Genomic DNA, 24,297 nt, shown 5'->3' on the forward strand with positions numbered 1-24,297 from the left:
ACAAAAGAGAGGTTCCAAAAAGAGGTGCATTATTTGCTTATGAAGGAGAAAGCCAAAGGAGACTCTTAAAGCAAGCATCAAACCAATTAAACTTGGGGCGATGAAATGGCTCTAAAATATTTAACTAAGCATAACAAACATCACCGCTTCCTTTCCAGAAAACAGATGAGTTGGTCAGTGCAGGAATTCAAAAAAAAGAAGGGGGGGGGGAAGGATTGCAAGCAGCTGAGGCAGGATTGGGAAGATGCCATTTGGAATCAACAGAGAAAGCAGCAAAGAGGAAAGATCCAGCCCAACAAGGGTAGGCATATGATTCCTGTTTTCCAATAGCAATGCATACCCCAAAATACATTTAATTGGGTCACAGCAGGCCTCAAGCCCTGCTGCCTTTTCTCTCGTTTGTGTCACCCACAGGCAAGTGGCACCTACACACATAAAGTAGGGCCCACAAATCTTCCCTATTCACCACCCACCATACTTATTCCTGCTTCTGTTGGTGAAACATCCCACTTAGTTGGGCCTATGCATGTTACAGTCAAGCCCATTACAAAGGCAAACTGGGTCGCAGGGTGAATACAGGCAAACTGGGCAGTGGGTGAGTAAAATAAACCCCACTGGCCCCACTGGTTGTTGCACAAATGCCTTTTCATGCTCACATAAACTGGGTTTATGTTACTTCATCTACGGACTGCTGCCGTTAGCTGCCCGTGCCAAAGCCACTACGCTCAGAATTTTGTAAGATTCTCTCTACCATTTAAAGCAGCAACAACCTTGTCCAAACTTAACAAATCAGAAAAAAACACAGTGAAGTATAATAATCAATCGTTATTCTGCAGATTGGCGGAAATGACTGGGGAGAAAGCGGCAACACACTTTAAGTTATGAAACTGACGACGACAACAACAACAAAAACAACAACAACAACAAAGAAAAGAAAAAAAGTAATGACAGCAGGTCAAATGAAGAAGCCAAAAAGTGCAGCTATACATTTCAACCCAAGAGATTTTAATCCAACTGATCCAAGTTGTTTGCATCAGAACAGAAATGGGAATGCTATGTCAACAGCAAAACTTTTGTGTTTTTCCCTCAAAGATTTCAAATGACAACGCAGTATCTGGACATTTCCCAGTTCAGCCAAATGAAACTAACCCTGAGCTACATCATGTGCATGCATTAGCTGAAATGAATAGTCCCTCTGGATCAGAAGGAGGGGCCATCCAGCCTAGCATTCCGTTGGCCAACCAATATCCCATGAAGCTTTAGATGCAAGATGTGAAAGCATCTTGTCCTGAGCATCTGCTAATTCAGAGGCAGAAAGACCTGGCAATATCAGGGATGGGGAACCTGTAGCTCTCCAGATATAGTGGGGCTGCAATTCCTATCAACTCCAGTCACCAATACCAGGGATTATGGGAGATGTAGTCCAACAATACCTGGAAGACCACTGATTCCCTATCCCTGCTGTATATGAAAGGTCCATGTAGGCTTACTGCCATTGATGTATTCCCGCATTATTTTGTTTAACCTCCAGCTAGTGGCTTTTGTTAAAGGATTAATAAATCCATCCTGCACTGAGTAAAAATAGTACTTCTTGTTGATCTTGAACCTGCAGAAAGTTCTGTACATATGAGACAGAAAGGGGGGGGGGTGTCACTTTATCCTTCCTCTCCATGCCTTTCATAACTTTATATTTAGTTGGAACAAAAAAAATGCTGCCAACTGGTTTACAGTTGTGATTCGTTTCATGAATAGTTTGAAGAAAGAAACAGTTAAGGCAGAAGGACCCTGCTATGCAAACTTCTGTACTAACTACCAAACTACAACTTCAGAAGGACCAAGTGATACTGTGAAATCACACTACCCCAATGCTTTGAAATGCATGCCTTCAAGAATGATTGTTACATGATTTAATAAAGCTAGTGGACTGTGTATGAGTGTTTACAGACCATAGGAGCCCCATCCATTATTTTAAAATGTTATTGTTGGAGTAACGTAATTTAAATAATTGACTTGTGGGGAGTTAAGGACAAGATGTGACACATTCAGTAAAGAAAATTCAGCATGTCCTGTTCTCTAACAATTTGGAAGAGTTATGGTCATTGGGAAGAGCCCAAGAAGACACAGCCTCCCAGGAAGCCATCCCCACTCCCCCTAAAATCTGAGCCCCCCTCCCGACAAAACCAAGAACGCTCCAGGAATACTTGACAGAATTGCTACATATGGGAGATGTACACAACATAAATGCCAATAAATAGCCAATAAGCTGAACCACAAGAACTGGACTTGGCACAGATACAGTTACGAATGATAACATGCTTGAACAACACGTTGGCATCAATATATAAAACAACAACAACAACCAACCCACACTTTAAATGATAAATGGAACTGCATGAAGCTTCTCACCTTTATCTTTGAAATGGGCGCTGCTACAGAACTCAACCAAAATACGGCTGTCGTTTAGCTAAGAAGTTATGCCTCTTCAGCACAAAACTGATCAGAGCTCTTGGGTTTTGAAATGAATACCAAAGTTCCCATGAACTAATGAACAAGGTACCAAACTGAACTACCTTCAGGCTACAATGTTGCTAATGAAGACCATGGCCAAAAATTACTACCCATTAATTTCCCACCAAACACACCCATCCATGAAGCTCTCGTGGCCTAAGATATGCTGCCGTAGGAAGTTTAGGTTCCAGGGAACACGAAACCTGCCTCTCTAGTTCTGATTCTTAGCAGAGCTGAGCCAAACCAGGACAGCCGAGTTACATAAATACTTTTGAACCCATCAAAAAGTTCTCCTTCCTTTGTAGAGGTGGGGGAGAAGATGCTCAAAGAGGCACTTGTAGGGGGAGAAGGGGTGCATCCCAGTTGCCCTGGCCAACCAGGGTGACACTCCTTGTTTGGAAGCACTGCAGCAATGAAGGCACTGCAATGCAACAAAACAGGGAGAAGCAGCCAAAGTGTGCACCAGGAATGCATATCAGGATGAGCTAGAGTCTCTTGGAACACACATTTGGATGTGCATGAAAACACGCATTCAAGCACACATTCCACTGTTCTCCGTGACATGTGTGTCTGAATGTACATTCCGGGGTTCATCCTAATGTGAGCTCCACTGTGACTTCATTTGCTCTCACTGAAGTAGACATAACATCGTTACATTCACCCTGGAATCCCTGATTGGCTAGAAGCACATCGTGGAAGAAGCCCTTTGTGGTTCTTTGAAATAAATAAAATAGTGCAAAGCAGCGAGGTATTTTTGCAGGGGCATGGAGAATGGCTGTGCACGGGTTAAAATAGAGCATGGGGGGAAATGAAAGATAATCCCCTTTCAGGATGATTTCCCTACTCTTTGAAAGCATGCATTTCATCTAAAAATGTTTGAAGGTGAAAATTTGACACAGCTCTCCCTTGCCACAGTGCTCAATGCATTTGCCTCACAAACATCTTCCAGAAAGCCTTACCCTTAAGACTTGAAAAGGAATCTCTACTTCTACTTCTTTCTCTGCTTCCCGCCCCAATGACAGATTAATTTATGGGCCTGGTTTCCAACCCGGCTTGCTGTTCTGACCTGCCAATTTGGGATCACCTCTTCACCTAATGTGATTGGCCCAATTCCAAGTTCAGTTCTGCTCAACGTAATGTTGCCTTAACTTCAACACTGCGCCTACACCTTTCTCCTGATTGGGTTGAACGCACACTCCAAGGCAATAAAATGATTAAAAAAAAATGACAAGCTGGCTGATTAACAGCAGCAGTAGCTGCAAGGGTGGGGGGAAGGAGAGATGCTTTAGAGACCTTTTTCACCATGAAATGGAGGAATAAGACTTACCAGCATGAGCTTTGAGTAGGTGAGTTTTCAGCCGGCTGTTATAGGAGGACTTGAAAGGGCAGAGTTTGCAGCGGAATGGTTTATGATGTCCATGGTGGGCTTGCATATGGCGATCCAAACTTTGTCAAGGGAGAAGCGGCAATGAGAAGCAAAAGGAAAGAAGGGGAAATTGTGAATCATTTTTTTCAGCTGAAAACTGGATGGCACTTGAATGTAAGACTTCTTTGACTTAACACTGGCAGAAAGAAGCATGGCGGAGAAATCTGCGTAAGATACAAGCCAACAAAAGCCAAACTGGGTTGTATCTGGTTCATGTCTTGCACCCAATGATTATGGCAAGTAGGCGCAACAATTGATAAAGCCAAGGATATAAAATCATAAGGGGGGGGGGAGCTTGCTTTGAAGATGACTTAGCAGGCTAATGTCAGGACTAATAAAGGAGCAAAACCAAGATCCTCTTAGCTTGCTCTAAAAACTCCGAAACTAACTTGGGTTTTTTTTTCCTAACGTTCAGTTGAAATTCACCCTCCTGTAAACAAACTCATTCTATCTATAAATACTTCTTTCCAAGCCTGCAACTCAAATAATATTAAAACAAATGTCAGTTTCAAACGTTCACTTGTGCTGCAAACCGAAAAGTTGAACATGTATCTGGGAAAACAAATAGGTAGAATTTTGAAATGTTGAAAAACAGCAACTTTCCCTATCCTTTTATATCCAGTCCAAATGTGCCTGCAGTGTGTTCATATGAGGAAAAGAGGAAGTTGAGTCTCCATAGCTAATCTCTATGCAAATACACAGTAACTTCAAGAGCTTTTCCCTTTTTATCTGACTGGCCATTGTTCATTCATTTTAATATTTATCAGTTGAAATAAGAATATTCAGCAGGTGGTTGAGAAGTTCCCGCTCTCTGCCACGAGAAAAAGGTCTGTGCCTATTTGTGCAAGGGAGCACATTTTCTTAGCAGAGACACAGTCACAATGCTTACCACTAAAGAGCACATTTCCTAATGCAAGCAAATAAAGATATCCATGGCGAAATTATTGCTATCAGAGCAGAACCAGCCTGCAAAAAAAATTGATAAATCTGCCTTTGCTGGACTAGATTACAATAAATTCAGTTGAGCGTCTTGCTTCCAACAGCAGCAAGTCAGACACGTTTCCTGCATGGCCACCCAGCCTTTCTGGCCCAATCCTTCCCCAGGCAACCCACATGACAGATTCCCCTCTCCCTCCCCAGCCCTGCTATTTTGCCTAATAGGCTAGACTGGTTGGTCATTTCCCTGCAAACCACATCTTTCCTTTCCTCATCCCTCCCTCCCTCCCATTTGTTCACACTGTAAGGCCTGCCCCCAGGCAACCCAAGAAAAATCAGCTGCAGAGGGTTGGGGCCACTGCCCCTGATTTCACCGCGTTCCCTGCCCCATCAGAGTGCCACCCCCCAGGCCAAGAGAAGCCAGATTCTACTAGGGTGCGAGAAAGGGATTCCCATCTGTCCATCGGAAATAAAGAAACGACACGCAGGCCAATTGCAAAACCTTTACTGAGCAGCTTTTAGGATGGTTGATCCCGGCAAGGAAAGACACATAGAGGGGGTGAGGTTGCCAACCAGTTGCCCCAGCAGGGCTCCTGTGCCTTGAGCAGTAGCTTGGTGGGCAGCAGGCACCAGTTTCAGGTGAGGGACACCTTCACCTGTTCCTTAACGGTTTGCCATGGAGCTACAGGTGTTTCCGTTCCTCCACGGGGGAACAGGTGGAAGCATCCTGGACACTGCTCCTGGTCACGTCCCCTTCTGCACAGAACGCTGTGTGGGATAAATCCTGCGCTTGCGGGAAGCAGCCTGTAGAAAAGCAGGAGACACAAGAGAATTCAGAGCAGTAGTCACACACTTACACAAATCTACTGGATGCATGGCAGATGTTTGTAAAGAAGTGACAGGGAAGGAGGAGCGGTGCCACAACCTGCCTGTTGAGCCAGTGCTTCTTCCAAAGCCTCATCCCTTCACTGAAAGGGAGGTTGCAGAGACTTTATTACCCCCTTGGGGTTTGCAGTGAAACATGGCTGTTTCACTCTATGCACCGAAGGAAAAAGTGCTGACGTATGTTTGGACAGCAGTAGCAAGGCTCGGAACGGGGTGCCCGGCCAAAAAAAAAAACCTGCTTGTGGGGATGAGGGCTTCTCGTGCATGTGTGAGACACTTCTCACCACTGCACCATTGAGGCAATGGCAAATAGGTTGGGAGAAACATGGGAGACAGCAGGTATGTGTCCCTCACCCTTCCCTTGCTTACCTGGGTTGAGTGCTCTGTCCTGCCGTTCTCATTGTGTTGAGTGAGTCTTCTTGATATGTCTGGGGTCCCAAGGTGAGGTACCTGCTAAAGGGTTCTAGGCACAGAAGCATTAGCAGTGTCAAGTCCCCATGTGTATTCAAACAGTTTTGTGTGAAGGGTCCTTTCTTTATAATTTCCCATTGCCAGAACCTTGTGAGCTCTTAGGGTGCATGGCGAGTGCTAGAGAGTTATAGCCTCATGCCATGCATCTCCTCATCTGAGTTTTGGTCTCCCTGAGTGGGGTTTTACATACTGGGTGTTGGTGTGCTGTAACTGGGTGCCGAGTCCCACAATACACTATGCTCTGTTGCGGTGACCTAGAAAGGACAGTTTTCCAGAGATGGAAAGAAGATAAAAGTCCCTACCAGAGAAGAATGGCTGATGAAGTTGATGGACTATGCCAAAATGGCTAAAATGACCGGAAGAATCAGAAAGCAGGAAGAGCAAAATTTTAATAAAGAATGGGCAAAAATTATAACTTCTATTAAAGACCACTGTAAACATTTAAAATCATTAGTAGGATTGTAATATCACTTGTAGTTTAATGGTGAATTTTTGATATAATGGAGATTTGGATCATCATAAAAGATGCAGGAGGAAATGATTAATAAGGAATAAAGCCCCAAATGGCCTCGGTCCAGTATTCCTGAAGGAGTGTCTCCATCCCCATCATTCTGCCCGAACACTGCAGTCCAGCACCGAGGGCCTTCTAGTGGTTCCCTCACTGCGAGAAGCCATTTTACAGGGAACCAGGCAGAGGGCCTTCTTGGTGGTGGCACCCGCCCTGTGGAACGCCCTCCTACCAGATGTCAAAGAGAAGAACAACTACCAGACTTTTAGAAGACATCTGAAGGCAGCCCTGTTTAGGGAAGCTTTTAATGTTTAACGGACCACTGTATTTTAATACTCTATTGGAGGCCACCCAGAGTGGCTGGGGAAGCCCAGCCAGATTGGCAAGGTATACCGTATTTTTCGCCCTATAAGACACACTTTTTCCCCTCCAAAAATGCGTCTTATGGGGCGAATGCAGGCTTTCGCTGAAGCCTGGAGAGCGAGAGCGGTAGGTGCGCACCGACCCCTCTCGCTCTCCAGGCTTCGCGGACCTCTCCTCAAGCAGCGGGAACGCTCCCGCTGCTTGGGGAGAGTTGCTGGCATCCCGAAGCCTGCGCGCGCTGATCTCAGCGCGTCCAGGCTTCGCGGATCTCTCCGCAAGCAGCGGGAACCACCGCTGGGCTCCCACGGCTTGCAGAGAGCTGCCTGTTTGGGGGCTGGGGTCGGGGGAAGCTCGGGGTGCCCCAGCCCCGCGCCTGGGGGGAAAATAATTTTTCCCCCTTTATTTCCCCCCAAAAAAACTAGGTGCGTCTTATGGGACGGTGCGTCCTATAGGGCGAAAAATACGGTAAATAATAAATTCTATTCTATTCTATTCTATTCTATTCTATTCTATTCTATTCTATTCTATTCTATTCTATTCTATTCTAATGAGACCCACAAAGGGGAGGATGGAAGTCCAGGAGATGCCTTAGAATCTTGTTTTTATAACAGATAGGTAGCCGTATTGGTCTGCCATAGTCAAAATAAAAAAATTCCTTCCAGTAGCATTTAGTTGGTCTTCCAGTAGCACTTAGTTGGTCTTCCAGTAGCACTTAGTTGGTCTTTAGAGAGCCAGTGTGGTGTAGTGGTTAAGAGCGGTGGACTCGTAATCTGGGGAACCGGGTTCGCGTCCCCGCTCCTCCACATGCAGCTGCTGGGTGACCTTGGGCCAGTCACACTTCTCTGAAGTCTCTCAGCCCCACTCACCTCACAGAGTGTTTGTTGTGGGGGAGGAAGGGAAAGGAGAATGTTAGCCGCTTTGAGACTCCTTAAAGGGAGTGAAAGGCGGGATATCAAATCCAAACTCTTCTTCTCTTCTTCTTTAAGGTGCTACTGGAAGGAATTTTTTTATCTTGTTTTTATAATTTATGTTCAATATACGATTGTGAAATTTGAATCTGAAAAACCAAATAAATAAATAAATAAAACTTTTTCTAAAAAAGAAGAACCAAATAAATAAAACTTTTTCTAAAAAAGAAGGGGCAGTTGTCAATGCATTTTCCCCGCCTCCTGTCCCATTGAAATTTTGTGCACCGTGTCTGGGAATGGTGTTGCATTGCCAACAGGACTGTGGCCATGAACTGAAGCAGTATAGATGTGGACTAACGGTGTGCTCCTTCCCTGTGCTCCCCACATCCCACCCGTGACTCCCATCTCCCAGTTCAGCCGTTCCTTTGGCGTATCTTCATACTGGTGAAATGGCTCTGCCAGTGGAGTCTGCACCAGCTTATCCAAGGTGTTTTGCCAGCACAGCAGGGCTCCCACAGAATCCTATCGTTCCCCAGTTGCTATATCTTCAGTACAGGATTGCACCCTGCCCTATTTATTTGATATCGTGTAGATTATACTGGAATGTTTTAGTCTTGTAGCCTCTTAAATTCCTACTGCAAAAGTAACATGCAAGTTTCTCTTGGTGTGTGTGTTGCTGTTTTTATTCCAGGAATTGTCTGTTATTTGGTAAACCAATCTGAAACTTGGAAGAAATGGATTTTCTCATCCCAGAATCGATATAGACAGCAAGGATTACATCATAAGCTCTGCATTTCACATTTCTTGTTATTTAACAAGACGAGGGTGGGGGGAGCTGAAATTGATCAGAATTCAGAGTCCTAATTTGTAGTATCTCATCAACTGCTTGCAAACGATATAAAGAAAATATGTAGCTTACAAAAACATAAAAGGGTTAATGTACAGCTTGGGAAAGTGTATTAATTTAATCACTATAGGGTAACGGCTTCAATTTATTGCATCAAAATATTAAAGATTCAGTATCAGAATCAGAACTTTATTAGCAAAGCCAACAGGCCACAGCTATACAAGAATTAGAAATAAAATAAAATAAACATAAAAAGGGGATAAAAACAAACAAAAGGAGGTCCGTCAGGTGAACACGTCTATCGCTCAGATGGTGGCCCTTAATTTCACAGCTCTCTCTGCGACCTTGCGACCTTCTCTGTTGTCTGACTGTCCGTATCAGATAAGAGAAAGAACAGTATAATGTCTTGTGGACGGCCGGGGTTGGGGAGAATGAGTGGAGTAATAATCTCATTCCTTAGGTCTTTATAAAGGGGGCAGGATAGAAGGACGTGTGACACTGTTTCCGTGTTACCATCTCTGCATGGGCAGAGTCGTTTTTCAAATGGAGTCTTTTGGTAACGACCTTCGAGTACGGCAGAGGGAAGGACATCCCATCTAGCCAATGTAAAGGCGCGTCTGTATTTTGGGATGGTTAATTTAGACAAATATGAAGCTGGGAAGTCAAAGTGGGCAGGGGGAGAGTAAGTATACCATGGACACATTTTCTTTAGAATAGTCAGGTTGTTTTGCCGTTCAATGTCTTTCAGGCGCTGGCCTATTAGGCTCTTTGCTTTACTAAGGCCCATTGATAGTAGGGATTGCGAATGCAGACCGCATGTAAGGAGTTTTTGATGCACAGTTTTGAACCACATGCTTTTATAAGGGTCTTGCATTACTAGAGACAGTAGACCGGGTGGATTTAGATTAAGGCGGAGCCAATAATTGAATGTTCTTTGCCAGCTCTGAGTTTCTACAGATGGGAGGCAGGCCTCGAGTCGTAAAGCTGCGTTTGGGACACAGGAGGGGACACCGAATATCTGCCTTAGGAATTTAGACTGAACAATTTCAAGACTTGAGCAGTGGTTCTCCGTCCATATTTGTGCCCCATACAGTAACTGCGCCAGTGGTTTTGCCTGAAAGACTTCAAAGGCTGCTGGAATATATCTGCCCCCCTTCGTGTAAAAGAAGCGCGACAGCATCTTAATGCTTTGAGCTGCTTTTTCTTTGGCATATTTTTGATGGACATCCCAGGACCCGGTCGACTGGAAGACGATACCCAGATATTTAAAGGCTTTAACCTGTTCGATTGTCTGGTTGTCCATCCTCCAGCTATACTGTCTGCATTTCCTTCCAAAAACCATGATTTTGGTTTTCTGATAGTTTATTACCAGTTGCTCTCTCCTACAGTATGCTGAAAATTCACCTATGAGCCTATTTAAGCCTATTCTTGTTCGAGATAGAAGTATCGCATCATCAGCATACAAAAGCACGGATATTGATTTGTCAGCCAGTTTGGGGGCATGGAAGTCCGGAGATGACAAGCAGTTAACCATATCATTGATGTAGAAGTTGAATAGAACTGGGGCCAGGATGCAACCTGATTCAGTAAGTTCGCCATACTAAGAAGGTGAACTGTGAGTGATGTTCTGAGAGTACTGTGAATGTTATTTCCAACATAGGAAGATGCTCTCTACATGCCAGTGTGAAGGCCATCCTAAAAAAATTTTTTACAAGACTTTTAAAGAAAAATAATTTTAAAAATCCTTGTGTTCTGAAGGTTGGAAGGAGGGGGAAATGTTAAGGTTCAGTGTCTTAAAACACATTTTTGTGTGTGTGTGTGTGAGAGAGAGAGAGAGAGGGGGGGGGGGGACTAATACAATTTTATCCCTGTCCATCTGTAAATGCAGCCCCCTAGTGGTTCCATGTTTCTGTTCAGAAGAGAGATTCCTATCTTTCCACCCAGGAGAGAAGCCAGGATGGACTTGACAGAATTGTGAGGAAGTGTGAAGAGGTTCAGAGGAGAAAATCCATTAATAAATAAGCAGTGCAGAGAAGGACTATGGAAAGAGAGAGAGAGGAAAAACCCAGCCCTCCAGCATTTCACATATTAAAACAGGGTCGCTTGTATTCTTTTAAATTACCCACATTCTTGTATCAAAAGCCATTGACAGAGCACATACATGCAAATAATGTAAACTGAACATAGCAATCTACTTTTATTTTAAAGAATGGCTCTGGTTTTCTCTGCTTTTGTTATCATTTGCAACTCACACACATTTACCAGCATTTAGTATTTGGGTCAGCGTTCGCAATGAATGAGTGGGAAGGAGGCAGTTCACTGGCACTTGGGGTCATTTAAATACTTTTTATAAATAAATGTAACTGCTAAATCTATTCATCAGCCTCCTGTCCATACCATTAGACTCAACAATTCAGCGCTCCCCCCCCCCCGGGATATTGAAGGATATGTACTACCAGCACCTCTCTTTTTTGTTGTTAAAAAGTGTGGCACTTAATGTAACAACTTCATAATGAGTACCGGCACCTATTTTTCTAGAAAAAAAATAGCACTGCTCACATTATCTAGCATCTTGCATCTAGTTTATATGAGGAGCACAAACTGGAAAAGTAGATACAGTGGTACCTCGGGATGCGAGCGGGATCCGTCCCGGAGACCCATTTGCATCTAGAAGCAAACGTAACTAGCGACAGCACGTCTGTGCGCGTTGCTTTTCGCCGCTTCTGCGCATGCGGTCGTTTTGAGTGTCTGCACATGCACGAGCAGTGAAACTCAAACGTGATCAACATGAAGCATATTCAACCCGAGGTATGACTGTATCTCTCAAAGGTGTTCTATATCTCAAATATGTAAATGTTGTAGTTCCTAATTTTAAATAATACATTGTCAATTAAAAATATTAACTCCTTCCATTTCTCTACAAATGTATTCAAAAGTGAATTTATCCTAAATATTAAGTGACGACGCAGCAAGTGTGCCTGATGATACTTTAGCAAACCTTCCTCTTCTGTCAGCAAGATGGGTAAGACTCTACTTAATATTTCCACCACAACCCCTTGGACACACGAGACCTCAGGGTTAATTTTAGACATATATTACAGATACCAAATGCTAGAAAAGCCTACATTTTCCTAATTCCACCCCTCAAAGGCAAGGGGTGGGGGTGGAGGGGGGAGTTTCCCCATACTTTTAGACTGTATTTTTATTCAAATAAAATTATTTCCATATGCAGCGTTCTGTGACAAAAGTCCTAGGCTGGTTCAGAGCCACTGATTGAATACAGCAGGGGTGGGGAAACTTTGGGGGCCGGTTCCCACTGGGGAACATGGTTAAGGGCTGCATACCAGTGGTGGGCCGGCACACGGGTGGCGCTGTGGGTTAAACCACAGAGCCTAGGACTTGCCAATCAGAAGGTCGGTGGTTAGAATCCCCGCAACGGAGTGAGCTCCCGTTGCTCGGTCCCTGCTCCTGCCAACCTAGCAGTTTGAAAGCGTGTCAAAGTGCAAGTAGATAAATAGGTACCGCTCCGGCGGGAAGGTAAACGGTGTTTCCTTGCACTGCTCTGGTTCGCCAGAAGCGGCTTAGTCATGCTGGCCACATAACCCGGAAGTTGTACGCCGGCTCCCTCGGCCAATAAAGCGAGATGAGTGCCGCAACCCCAGAGTCAGCCACGACTGGACCTAACGGTCAGGGGTCCCTTTACCTTTACCAGTGGTGGGCAAAGCCAATGGCAAAGTGTGCAAGGACGCCCCCTTTTTCTTCCTTTCATCCACATTCATTCTCTCACTCACACACACACACACACACACACAGCCCCCCCCCAAACAAACAGCATCTCCCCGGATTTCCATCCTCTGCTCACTCCCAGCCAACCTACTTTGCTTCTACATGCCTCAATCCTCTTTAGATGACTCAGCAGACAATTTCACAGAGGTGAACCTGTCAACTTGATCCAGAGCTGACTCAGCTCTTTATCCCAGTGATCGGGAAACTCCAGAAAGACAAAGGAAGAAGTGGGTAAGGAATTGCACCGCCCTACTTTCTTCCTCAACTTGATGGGACTTTTCAAGGCTGAAATAGACATCCAGGCTGCTATTCCTCAGTCTAGGAAAGTCCACACAGGTGAGGCAGGAAGTGGAGACTTTTGGGGGAACCATTGGGGACTTCCCAGAAAGTTGCTTGCGGGCTGTGGATTGGCCTGCAAGTGGAATACCAGGAAAGGAAGAGGGAAACCAGTTCACCTGCTGTAAAACAAGTGTTGGTCTTTTTCACCAGAGTAGTTCCCTGGAACAGTGATTCATAGAGTCATAGAATTGTAGAGCTGGAAGGGACCAAGAACGGTCATCTAATCCAACCCCCTGCAATTCAGGAATCTTTTTGTCCAGTGTGGGGCTCGAACTCACAGCCCTGAGATTAAGAGTCTTGTGCTTTACCAGCTGAGCAATCCCAGCAATTACTGTTAAATTTGCAATGTATCCCAACTCAAAGGGCCAATTTGAAAATAATTCATTTATTTATATACATTTGCCTACTGAAAGCAAACACAGCTCTTGGGTCACGTTCTCTCAGATATGATACACATTTGTGAGACAACCAATCATATTCTTTATTATTCTTTGATGCAAGGTGCGCAGGGCATTGACTCAGGTGTGTGACAGACTTGCTCCCTAGAATGGATCCTCAGTGGGGCCAATCTTTGAAAACCATAAATGAATAGGGGGATGTTGGTTTTAATTGAGATTGAAATTTGCTTTGCAGGTTTGATATACCATTTATGTAATTATACAACTGGAAATTAAGATAAGTAAGAGGGAAAACAAAGAATTTGGAGAAATAAAATGAGATGCAAGAAATTATGGGGGAGAAAATTGGAATTCAGGACAGGGGTGGGGTGGGGAGTCTATATTGTATTCTTGGAAAAGTATTGAATATATGAATTATTGTGATTATAAAATTTAAAAAATCTGAAAAATTGTGTTTGTGTATGTGTGTGTATAATATATATATAGAGAGAGATTGAAATTTGCAATAGGATGTTGAGAATCTGGTGTGCATCTGATTTCTGTCCTACATTTTGAAGTATATATCTCCCTGAAGATAGAGTCTGGAGACTTAAATCAATTTGTCACGATTCCTACATACGTAACTGGCAGGCCACAATGAAAAACTAGCTATTCTGAGTTGGCAATGCCCATCCAACATCAGTGCATCAAGAAAACAATACGTGCTTCTGTGTGGATATCATAGAATCATAGAGTTGGAAGAGACCACAAGGGCCATCGAGTCCAACCCCCTGATATAGAATCCCGCCTTTTAGCACGCAGGCAAGTGCTAACTGAACGGTGAGCAGAAGAAATGGTAAAACAATATAGACTTACTTGTGCCTGAAAGCAGAGACAAAGGAGCAATACTGGCAGCTGTACTTGTCTTCGCGAGTAAACATGGCCAATGCCAAGTGACTCCTCTCGTGCGATCGTAGACCCTGCATAGACATCAAAACCCGGTCACACTGGCTGCAGTGGTAGCCACCAGGCCTGGTTTCATCTTCCAGTGATGGTCCAGATTCAGCTTCTGCAAGTTCCACAGTGGAAACACTGCCAGGGTCTTTGGGTCCCTCAACACCCTCCAAGAAAGCTGTATTTGAAGGATCTTCAGCTTCCTGCTAAAAGACACACATCCCCCCCCAAAGCCATCAATTCTCTCTCCCTTCTGCCCTATGGTTTACTATTAAATCTATGGAAGTCTATGGTTTTCCTCTAATAGCAGAACCTCTACAACCCCAGCTAGGAGCAGGTTCTCAAAAAATAAAATAAAATAAAGAATAATAAAAATATCACTGAAATCACAAACGAAAAAGATGTCTCTAAAAGCAGTGTTTCCCAAACTTGAGTCTCCGGCTGTTTTTTTTTGTGTGTGTGTTTTTTTTTACTACAACTCCCATCATCCCTAGATAGCAGAAGAAGTGTTCAGGGATGATGGGACTTGTAGTTCAAAAACAGCTGGGGACCCAAAGCTTGGGAAACACTGTTCTAAAGAAACAAGCATCCTGACTGCATTGGTGGCTGACAGTGCTGCTGGAGCACATCGTTTTCCAAGATTGCCAATAATTTTTTCCCCCATAGCAGCTCCCTCTGTCAGATGGAAACAACGTGAATTCTAAGGAAATGCCAACCTTCCTTATAAAATGCTTGCTCTCCTTCTTTCAGCTTACTGGTCTAACTCTGGCACAAAACTGTACAGCTCATGCTCCATTTTTTAAAAAATGAGAATGGCGTAAATGTTTCCCCCCCTCCTCATTTGCTTCAAGTGCAGCTATGCACTGTCAACTACTAGCCTATGAAGAGCTTTGCAAGATAAAGTAACGTGATCTCTTTCGTTGTGTGATATTTGAAAGGCCACCTTCTCCCTTACAGCAGACAGACCCTCTGCAGCAACAAAATGTATACACTGGTACCTTGCTTCTCAAACTTAATCCATTCCGGGAGTCCGTTCGACTCCCAAAGCCGTTCGAAAAACAAGGCGCGGCTTCCGATTGGCTGCAGGAGCTTCCTGCACTCAAGCGGAAGCCGCGTCGGACGTTTGGCTTCCGAAAAACTTTCGCAAACCGGAAGACTTACTTCCGGGTTTGCAGCATTCGGGAGCCAATTTGTTCGACAGCTAAGCTATTCGGGAACCAAGGTACCCCTGTATTGTACATAAGCTATGCAAACTGAGCGAACCAGTATGGTTTCTTTTATTTGCTTAATAAATCTGCTTCAGCTCGCTGAAGAGTTATAGGAGGCACTGATGCTTTGCCCCAGAACACCGGAAACCTTATGCCATCAACCCCTCTGGCTCCTGAAAGTTCATCCGGCATTGCTATATGTGAAGATCCGCAGGTGATCGCCTCAGGCAAACGGCTAATAGGACCAGGCCTTTAAGAAGGCCCAAACCCACCTCTATACGAGCCAGGGATACACTTCAGTTAAGCCATCTAAGAGAGCAGTGGGGCAGGGGACAGCTGCCTGTTACCGAACACTAATGAAGAGCGGTTTGGAACTCCTGAGCTTAAATAGCCTAGAGCAGTAGTAGCCAAACTCGGCACTCCAGGTGTTTTGGGACTACAACTCCCATCATCCCTAGCTAACAGAACCAGTGGTCAGGGATGATGGGAATTGTAGTCCCAAAACACCTGGAGGGCCAGGTTTGGCCATGCCTGGCCTAGAGGCAACAGTCAAAGGCTTGGAGGTGCGGGGAGAGAGAGAGGAGATTGGCTAGCAAGCCAAGGCTGGTCTAAGGGACAATTGGCTCTTAGCTGCCCCCCTGCCAGCAGGGATGTACATGTGGTCTGAGAAGGGGCTTCCCCTGTCACCCAGACCTTGGGGAAGCTGGGGGACTATGGTGGCTGCCGTGGGAGAAGACCCCAGAAAAGAGCATGGGAAGTGCTGAAGACCTTGAGAAGAAATTATTATTATTCTGGCATTGTGTAGGCAAGATGTATTGCCTGGGGAAAGTAGAGAAAGCCTGGAACAAGGGCTTAAGCCTCCGTAAAGCTAGAGATTCTGCACTCTTGTCAATCCTACTGATAACTGGAGCTCACCATGGAGCCCATTTCCCCGTGGTTCAAGCGGGATTCCCCCGCATTAGGGTTAACCTGTGCATTTTCAAGCGTAGCTTCATTCCTAACAGGGACCAGAAAGCCGCTTTAAAAAAAGGGAAAGGGAAACTGATTTTCAAAAGGAAGCTGAATTCTGCAGCATACACCTGAACTTCCATACACAGCTTGTACACCGCCACTTTAACTGTTAAGTACACTAACTTTTACAAACGTGCTCCCTAATACTCTTTTTTTATTTTAAAAAAAATTGTTCTGATTTGCTGTTGTACTTTTTTATTTTTAAAGCGATCTTTAGAAAAGTACAAGAGCAAATCGGAATTAAAAATACCCTTTTGCTCAAGAGTCTAGACCATCTGTTCTAAAAAAGAAAAAATATTCCCATGCATCGGGGGAAAAAGACTTGTGATCTAGGAAACAAGTTAACACTGAATCCAATAAAAAGAACAAGCAGCTTTTTTTAATAATAAAAAAATTAACTGTGGTAATGTGGTGCCAGCGCCAGAAAACACTGTCAATTGGCCCATTTTCCTCTTAATGCAATTATGCCTTCAGTCCCCAAACTATTCTCTCACCTTGACTGCAGCAGACACCGAGGAGCCATTCCCGTATTGAACGTGCTTACGAAGATGGTTGCAGATAGCGCGAAGGGTTGGATGAACTTCCACACAAAATTTACACTTGTAGCCCACCACTTTCCTCTCCTTCAGTTTTGAAACTTCTTCCACATTACCAAAAGGCTGTAAGGCAACAACAATTTGAAACTTAAAAAGCGGTTTCTTTCCTGAAACAAATGTAAATAGGTTTCTAAACAAGCAACGCAAATAAAATTTGGAATAGTATGCTTATTACACAATGAGGAAGCCACTGAGGCAGCACTGTTTCATCTAAAGGCTGACGTTTGAAGGTTTCTTAAATGCATGCCGCACCATTAAAATATTGCCCCAATTCCTTGGAAATGTAGGAAAACTCAGCTCAGATATTGTTTGTATTAACATGCGCGTGAAGGCACTAGATATCCTTTGCAGAGAGCACTCATTATCCTCACAAAGCTTCGCTTCCCAAGATTTCTTGGGCTTTTTAACATTACGGTATTTTAACATTTTTAGTGAATATATACTGTACTCATGAAAGTAGGTTTTGAACTGCTATGTAAACCCTGGTTTAAATGACTGCCATACAAGCCACTTTTAAACCATTATTTATGGACCTGATTTGCTTAACTGATCACTGTTTCTAACAATATGCCAAGATTCGATGAAACTGAAAGTCAGCAGAAGTCCTCCTGGACATATGGGTCCCCATTAAGCAAGGATCCAGCTTGAGAACTAGGCTCCTGACAAACCAAAATCCAGTCTCCCTTCAATAGTAGTTGACCCAACTGGATGCGTTTATTGGTAACCCCCAAGTATGTACGTAATAAGTTGGAGAACCTGTGGATTCCCAAATCTCATCAGCCCCAGATAACCTGGCCAATGACAGAGGATGGTGGGAATTGGTCCAAGGACATCTGTAGGCCCCCTGTAGGCTCTGCAGTTAAGCAACTGTAATAAGTTGCTTAAAACTCCTACCAAAGGAAGCGAGTTGCTCTAAATAAACTAAGGTAAGGTTTGATTAGCCGTACACAAGGAAAACGCTTTAACTCAGTGGGATTCATGGTACTTTCCAGATGTTGCTAGACTACAACTCCCATCCTCCATGACCATTGGCCACATGCAGGTTGGGGCTGATGGGAGTTGTAGTCCAACAACATCTGGAGGGTACCACATTGGCTACCCATCAGGCTTTCTTCTGAGTAATTTTTCACGCTGCAGCTGAGAAATGAGAATAAATGTTGGTCGTATCATACCAAAGGGCAGAGGGGCAGGTAGAAGAAACAAGAGGTTTTGTCATACTGGAAAGCTGGCAGGAACTGGTGCCAAAGAGAAATTGGCTTTGCAATGAAGAAGGGGAGGTGGGAGGGGAGGAAAGGACACGCCAGGGCTTTGAGGAAGAGGTGGAAGAAATGAAAGAAGGGGGTGTAATCAAGTGGCAATGTTTAATTGACTTAGGGCTTATTGGCACACCAAGTCACTGGTGCGCCTGTATCTCCTCAGCTGCCAAAGGCAATGTGCATCTGGACGCCACTAACGAGAAATCTCCTGGGGGTGGGGAAGGAGAGAGAACACCAAACATAAATCTAAAATGTGCAAACATATCCTTACCCTCTCTTGTTTGAAATCTACAAAAGCACCATCTGCATATTTTTGCTTGCTCAGAAGCTGCTTCCTCCTCTCTTGGCGTTTGGCACGCTTCTGGAATTCCTCGTTGTGGCTGTTCAAGTGCGAGGTCAGCTCCGCCATGCTATGCAGCTTGCTGTCGCAGTGCCGGCACTGGAAGATGGGGTTCTGGAAACGGGGACCGCTCCCCAGTATGGCAAAGTCTCTCTTCAGGTCCTTGCTGTGGTGATCGGTGTAATGCAAGCACAACAGCTCGGCCGTGCTGAAGGAGAGCTTGAAGCACTTGACGCAGCGGAAAGGGAGCCACTCCATTTCGGGAGCCTCCACCTCCACTTCTGGCTTCTCCAAGTCATTCCTCTCCTCCGGCAGAGCCTGCGGCCTCTCGTACTCATCCGCATACACGGCGGTGAAGTAGCCCCCCAGCTTGCTGGCATGCTGCTTCTTGGGGAACACGCCTGGGTGTCGCTTCATGTAGTGCGAGACGATTCCCTTTTTGCTGAAGGACTGAAAGGAGCAGAGAGAGCACTTCTTCTTCTCCACTGCCCTCCTCAGCTCCTCGCTTAGCTGGGGGGAATCTTCTTTCGGGGGCGACGGGATGATCACTTTGTTGGGCTTATCGCTGACAGTCCTCGAAGCAGCTAAGCAGTGCGTATAGTAGGCGTCGATGTCGTGGCGCTTCTGGTAATGCGCAGCCAAGCCTTTACGGATAGGGTTCGTGTAGGAGCACAAGGCGCATTTGAAGAGGTTGTTCTTCCCTTCTGGCTGGGCCCGGACGTTGTTGTGTTTTATCCGGTAGTGCCTAGCGATCCCTTTCCTGGTGGAGCAAAAATACTTACAGAGCTGGCACCGGAACACCGTGTGGGACACCAGATGGGAACTGGAGAAGTGCGAAGGAGGCACCGAATCGTCTCCAATGATCTCCTCCGGAGAGATTTCTGGAGAGGGCTTAATCTCAGCGACGACTTCAGGCTCCACAGAGGCCGGCAGCTTAGGAGGAGACTGTGCAAACACATCAAATTCAGGCTGGTTGTGGTATTTCTCGTAATGGATTTTGAGCTTCTCTAACGTGCCGTGCGTGTAAGGGCACAATTTACACCTGTAAGCACCGTATCCTTGCTTGAAAATTCTGCTGGTCTCCTCCACATCATTCTGGTTCATGTCATTTGGCTGCTCCACATCGTGCACAAAATCTTCCGCGGTGACCTTCACCAAGGGGTGCCTTTTCTGGTAGTGTGTGAGAACACCGTGAATGCGTGTATTAATGTACGGGCAATGCCTACATTTGTACACTGCTCCTGGGTTAATATCTATGTCTTGTGCAAAATCTGCAGCTTTAACTTTCATCCCAGGGTGCTTTTTGCCATAGTGGGTCAGAAGTCCATGCAAATTGTTGTACTCCGACTGGCACACTGTGCACTGGTATGGCGTTGATGAGATTGCAGGGTTTGCAGAGGTGAGCTGGATAGCTTTGTCCTGGACCAGGTTTGTATCCTCTGCATATTCTGCATCCTGATCCACATGTGGCCCGGCCATCTGGCCCTCCGAATTGACCCTGGCTCCAGCATCGTTGGATGCTGGGATGGCTTTATCGGCTGCATCTTTCTCCTTGATAATATCTAGTAATACAGATTCATCTCCATTCATAGCCCAGGGATGAAAAGCTTGGTAGTGATTAGTAATGTCCCAAATGGAAGATGCTTCAAAAATGCAGTCTCTGCATTTATACGTCTTCATCTCTGATGGGATCAGTAAGGCTGGAGGCGAAGGATCTGGCCCTGCCCAGAGCTTTGTTGCCATATACGTATAGTCAACATAATGCTCAGGATGTCGCCTTTGGTAATGCACAAGCAAGCCGCTGGGTTCGGCGTGAGAATAGATGCACCACTCACAATGATACCCGGCTTCTATTAAGCCATCCAAAAATGCCCATCGCAAAATAGAGGTGACTGTGGCCTTCAAACTCGGGTGGTCCTTTTTAATGTGCTTCCTAAGTGCGTAGAAATAAGGAGATGTGTAAGAACACTGCCTGCACTTGAGAGCTCTCAGCTTAGCCTTCTCTCGCTCAGCGTTGGAAGCGGGAGTCTGCATGCCGCCGGGGGAGTTTTTCTGGCCACGATCACAAAGGCTCCTGATTGTGGCCGTGTGCTGCCTAATTACATCTGCATTGGCTTTGAAATCGCGGTGCTTCTTTTGGTAATGTATGAGCACGCCTTTCACAGTCCGGTTTCCATAATCACAGTGCTGGCAGAAGAACATCTCATTCTCCGAGGCGGCACTCTCAGAGTTGCCCCGGTTAAGCTGTTGCATAGATGCTGGTGGCCTGGGAACACCAGGAGGGATCTCTCCAGATCTCATCATTGCTGCAGTGGGAGGTGCCTGCCTAATGTACTTTGCAGTCACTTTTATTTCTGGGTGCCTTTTCTGGTAATGCACAAGCACCCCAACCACTGAGCGGTTGCTGTAAGAGCAATGTTTGCAGTAGTAAAGCTCAGTCGTAAGTTCTGGAGGTGGTGGAGGTGGCAGTTGCGAAGCCATAGTGGACATTTTGGGGGAGATGGGCGATCCCAGTTCATAAGCCATCTGAGCCAGAGCAGAGCCCCTCTCAACAGACACGACACGCATCGTCTTCTGAATCCTGAAGTACGAAGCTTTCTCTTCAGGGTGTTTCTTCTGGTAATGAACTAAGACAGAATGCATGTTAGGACTTGCAAACGAGCAGACGTCACAGTCATAAACCACAACGCTGTTTACTGACGACTCCTTCTGGCTTTCGGATTCTGGGCTATTACTTTTCGGAGAATTTTTGTTAAAAGCAGAAGGTACGCCAGTCCCACGGGCAACGGGAGATGGAGAGGCCAGGCTTTTTGGAGCGGAGTTCAAGATCTCTCTGAGAGTCTGCGACTCTGAACTTAAGCCCTCTTGCTGTTCAACCACATAGCTGGAGAATATCATTGCATTGTTAATTTTAACTGTTGGGTGCATTCTTTGGTAATGTGGCATCAGGCTCCTAACATTCGGGCTGGTGTAAGAGCAGAAACGGCAGCGGTAGATCAAATCGGAATGATCAAAATTTAGTACATTCATGGCTTCAGGGTGGTGCTCCCCATAGTGCTGCTGCAGGTCTTCAAAGTTTGTATAATCAATGTAACATTCGAGACACCTGTACACCGCACTGTGATCATTGGGATCCAGGATATACCTAAAGCTGAATTTAATGTATGGATGCATCCGTTGATAATGAGTGCTAACACTCCTGGCGGATTTGTTGCTGAAGTCACAGTGTTTACAATAGTAAAGCCTTCCGGAGTCACCATAATCAGAATTTTCATTGTTTTGGTCAGATCCATATATACTGGACTGGCTGCCCAAAGCAGATGAATTCAGACCTTGGTCTTTCAAGCCAATTGAAGAACAATAATAGTCCTCTTCATCCTCAGATATAGTTAGCTCAATTTCTGCCCCATTGGTGGAATTGTAATCATGGCCAATGCTCCTGTAGTTGGGCTCTTTCTGAGACTCGATGGTATCTCTTCCCCACATTTGCTGGGAAGCAAATGTTGCAATTTCCATCAGTGGCTCTCCTTGTTCTTCTTCCTTGTCCAGCTCAACTTCTATCTCCACTTCATTGTCGTCTTCTTCCTCCTCCTCCTCCTCTACGTTAATCACTGCATCTTCCTGTTGCTTGTTTTGACTGATTTTGCTTTGCAAATTGCTAGCTATCTCATCGATTCTAGTTCTCTTCTTCACTGGTGAAAGATCGAGCGGAAAGTCACTGGACATCTTCCGAGAGGCTTTAGCTACGAAGTTGTTTTTAGAAGACAGCCCAAGAATTGAGGTCTGACTTTTCTTCACGGTGCTGGGAGAGGCGTGAGCATCAGGCTCACTGTCTTGTGGAGTATTTGAGGACGGGCCGTCGTATTTTGGCAAGTTGTCGCAAAACGAGTGCTTGTGTTGCTGATGAACCCGGAGACCTTTCAAAGTAGTCGTGGAATAATTGCACATGGTACACTTATATGGATGCTGCGAGTTGGACTGCGGAGATTGTTGCTGCTGCTGCCCCATGGAATCCATTAACCCACCGGACTTCCTGCCATTTATATTGCCCCCTTCGTAGGATACTGTGCTTTCATTTAGCGAAGAAGCTATGCTTTCTGTTTGGGAATTCACTGCATCCCAGTCGGACGCTGCACCGGTGTGACACTGTTTATGAGCTCCGAGTTTGAACGAGCTCTTGCAAGTAAATGGACATTCATCACATTTGTATACTGCTGTCTTTCCAGACAGATGGATGTTTTCAATATGGCGGGAAATGCTCCGCCGATGCATGGTAAGGAAAGGGCAGAAGGGGCACTGGAATCTATTCATAAACCTCCTAAAGGGGATCCCCTTTGTTTCCAGTAACTTGTGGCCCTCAGACCCCATCAGTTGCTCTGCAGTTAGCCCTGAGGTTTGGTGATCCATGGAGTTCAACCCATTTTCACTGTCTAGTTCATTTAGCTCATCGTCAGAACTGGAGTCATTGAGCATACTGTTTGTATCCATATCGGCGGAAGAATTTGCCATGTCGGCCATCGCGTAGCGAGACCTGTCCGACAAATTAACAATGCCAGAGTTGTGAGGTGCTTTGTGTTTCATGTGAGGGTAAGAAACAGAAGAAAACTTTGAAGAAGTAGAAGTGTTGGACCTGACAAGAGAATTGTTCATAGAGCCTCTGTAGTTTGGGAGGTTTGCATTCGGCATCTCCCGCCCAGAGGCATTCATAGGGATGTAGTTGGTGTTTGGAGTGGGGCTTGGTGGACCCTTGCTCGATACGTCTGGCATGTTGGTCCCGTCCTGTTGCTGCCTCAGGCTTGACAATATTTTCACCATGCTGCGATGCTTTTTCATCATATGGTCGCACCAGCGTTCCCTTCGGGGCGTCTGGTAGCTACACCATTCGCAGCAGAAGTTCCCTCTCGACTTGGTCAAAGGCTTGACCATAGACTCCAAAATACTGCGTTCTACAACTTCGGCTGGGAGTTCCTTGCAAGAGTCCTGTACTGGCACAGATGTCGATGCCGATTCAGATATGGCAGCTGAAGCGGCGGGAGGGGTGGAGCTCTCCTTCAGGCTGTTTTTGTGGTACATCTTCTGGTGCTTAATAATCCTCGCACGCCTCGGAGACTTGTAGGTGCAGAACTGGCAAGAAAAAACCTTACCAAAGCCCTCGTGCATCATAATGTTGTAATTTAAGGAGCTAGTACCGGGCGATCCAGCTGGAGATCCTCCCGCCTGAGCACCGTGCACTTTCCGCGTATGCTCTATGAGTAGGTTTTTGGATCTGAAATAACGCACACAGAATTTGCACTGGAAAAACTTGCTCGCTGGCTTGGAGAGCATATGCTGGCCATAATAACTCTGGCTATGGCTGTAATAATTTCCAGTCCCCAGCTGAGCTGCATTTTGTCCTAAAAAAGAGAGAGAATAAAACATTGTTTTAGAAATCCTTGAATTTGATATTGAACTTTTTATCTGTGTTTTAAATAGTTCAGGTAGGTAGGTAGGTAGGTAGGTAGATGATAGATAGATAGATAGATAGATAGATAGATAGATAGATATAGACACTGTAGATAGATAGTTTAATTCTATTAAT

At 45.3% G+C, this 24,297-nt stretch overlaps 1 protein-coding gene across 6 annotated transcripts in view; it reads right to left on the reverse strand.

The window, feature by feature from the left end:
• Positions 1-24,297, reverse strand: part of ZNF462 (zinc finger protein 462) — a 146,136-nt gene that overhangs the window by 52,643 nt on the left and 69,196 nt on the right. For 4 of the 6 annotated variants that reach the window (XM_082204463.1, XM_082204458.1, XM_082204459.1 and 1 more), the window contains 4 exons: positions 18,651-24,112; positions 17,022-17,186; positions 14,231-14,514; positions 3,836-3,954 (listed from right to left, as the gene is read on the reverse strand). In XM_082204463.1, coding sequence (XP_082060589.1) covers positions 3,836-3,954; positions 14,231-14,514; positions 17,022-17,186; positions 18,651-24,112 — 6,030 coding nt within the window. The remainder of the gene's footprint in view (positions 1-3,835; positions 3,955-14,230; positions 14,515-17,021; positions 17,187-18,650; positions 24,113-24,297) is intronic. The other 2 variants (XM_082204461.1, XM_082204462.1) reach the window with 2 other exon arrangements.

Source organism: Podarcis vaucheri, assembly GCF_965113315.1.
Source record: "Podarcis vaucheri genome assembly, chromosome: 17".
NCBI lineage: Eukaryota > Metazoa > Chordata > Lepidosauria > Squamata > Lacertidae > Podarcis > Podarcis vaucheri.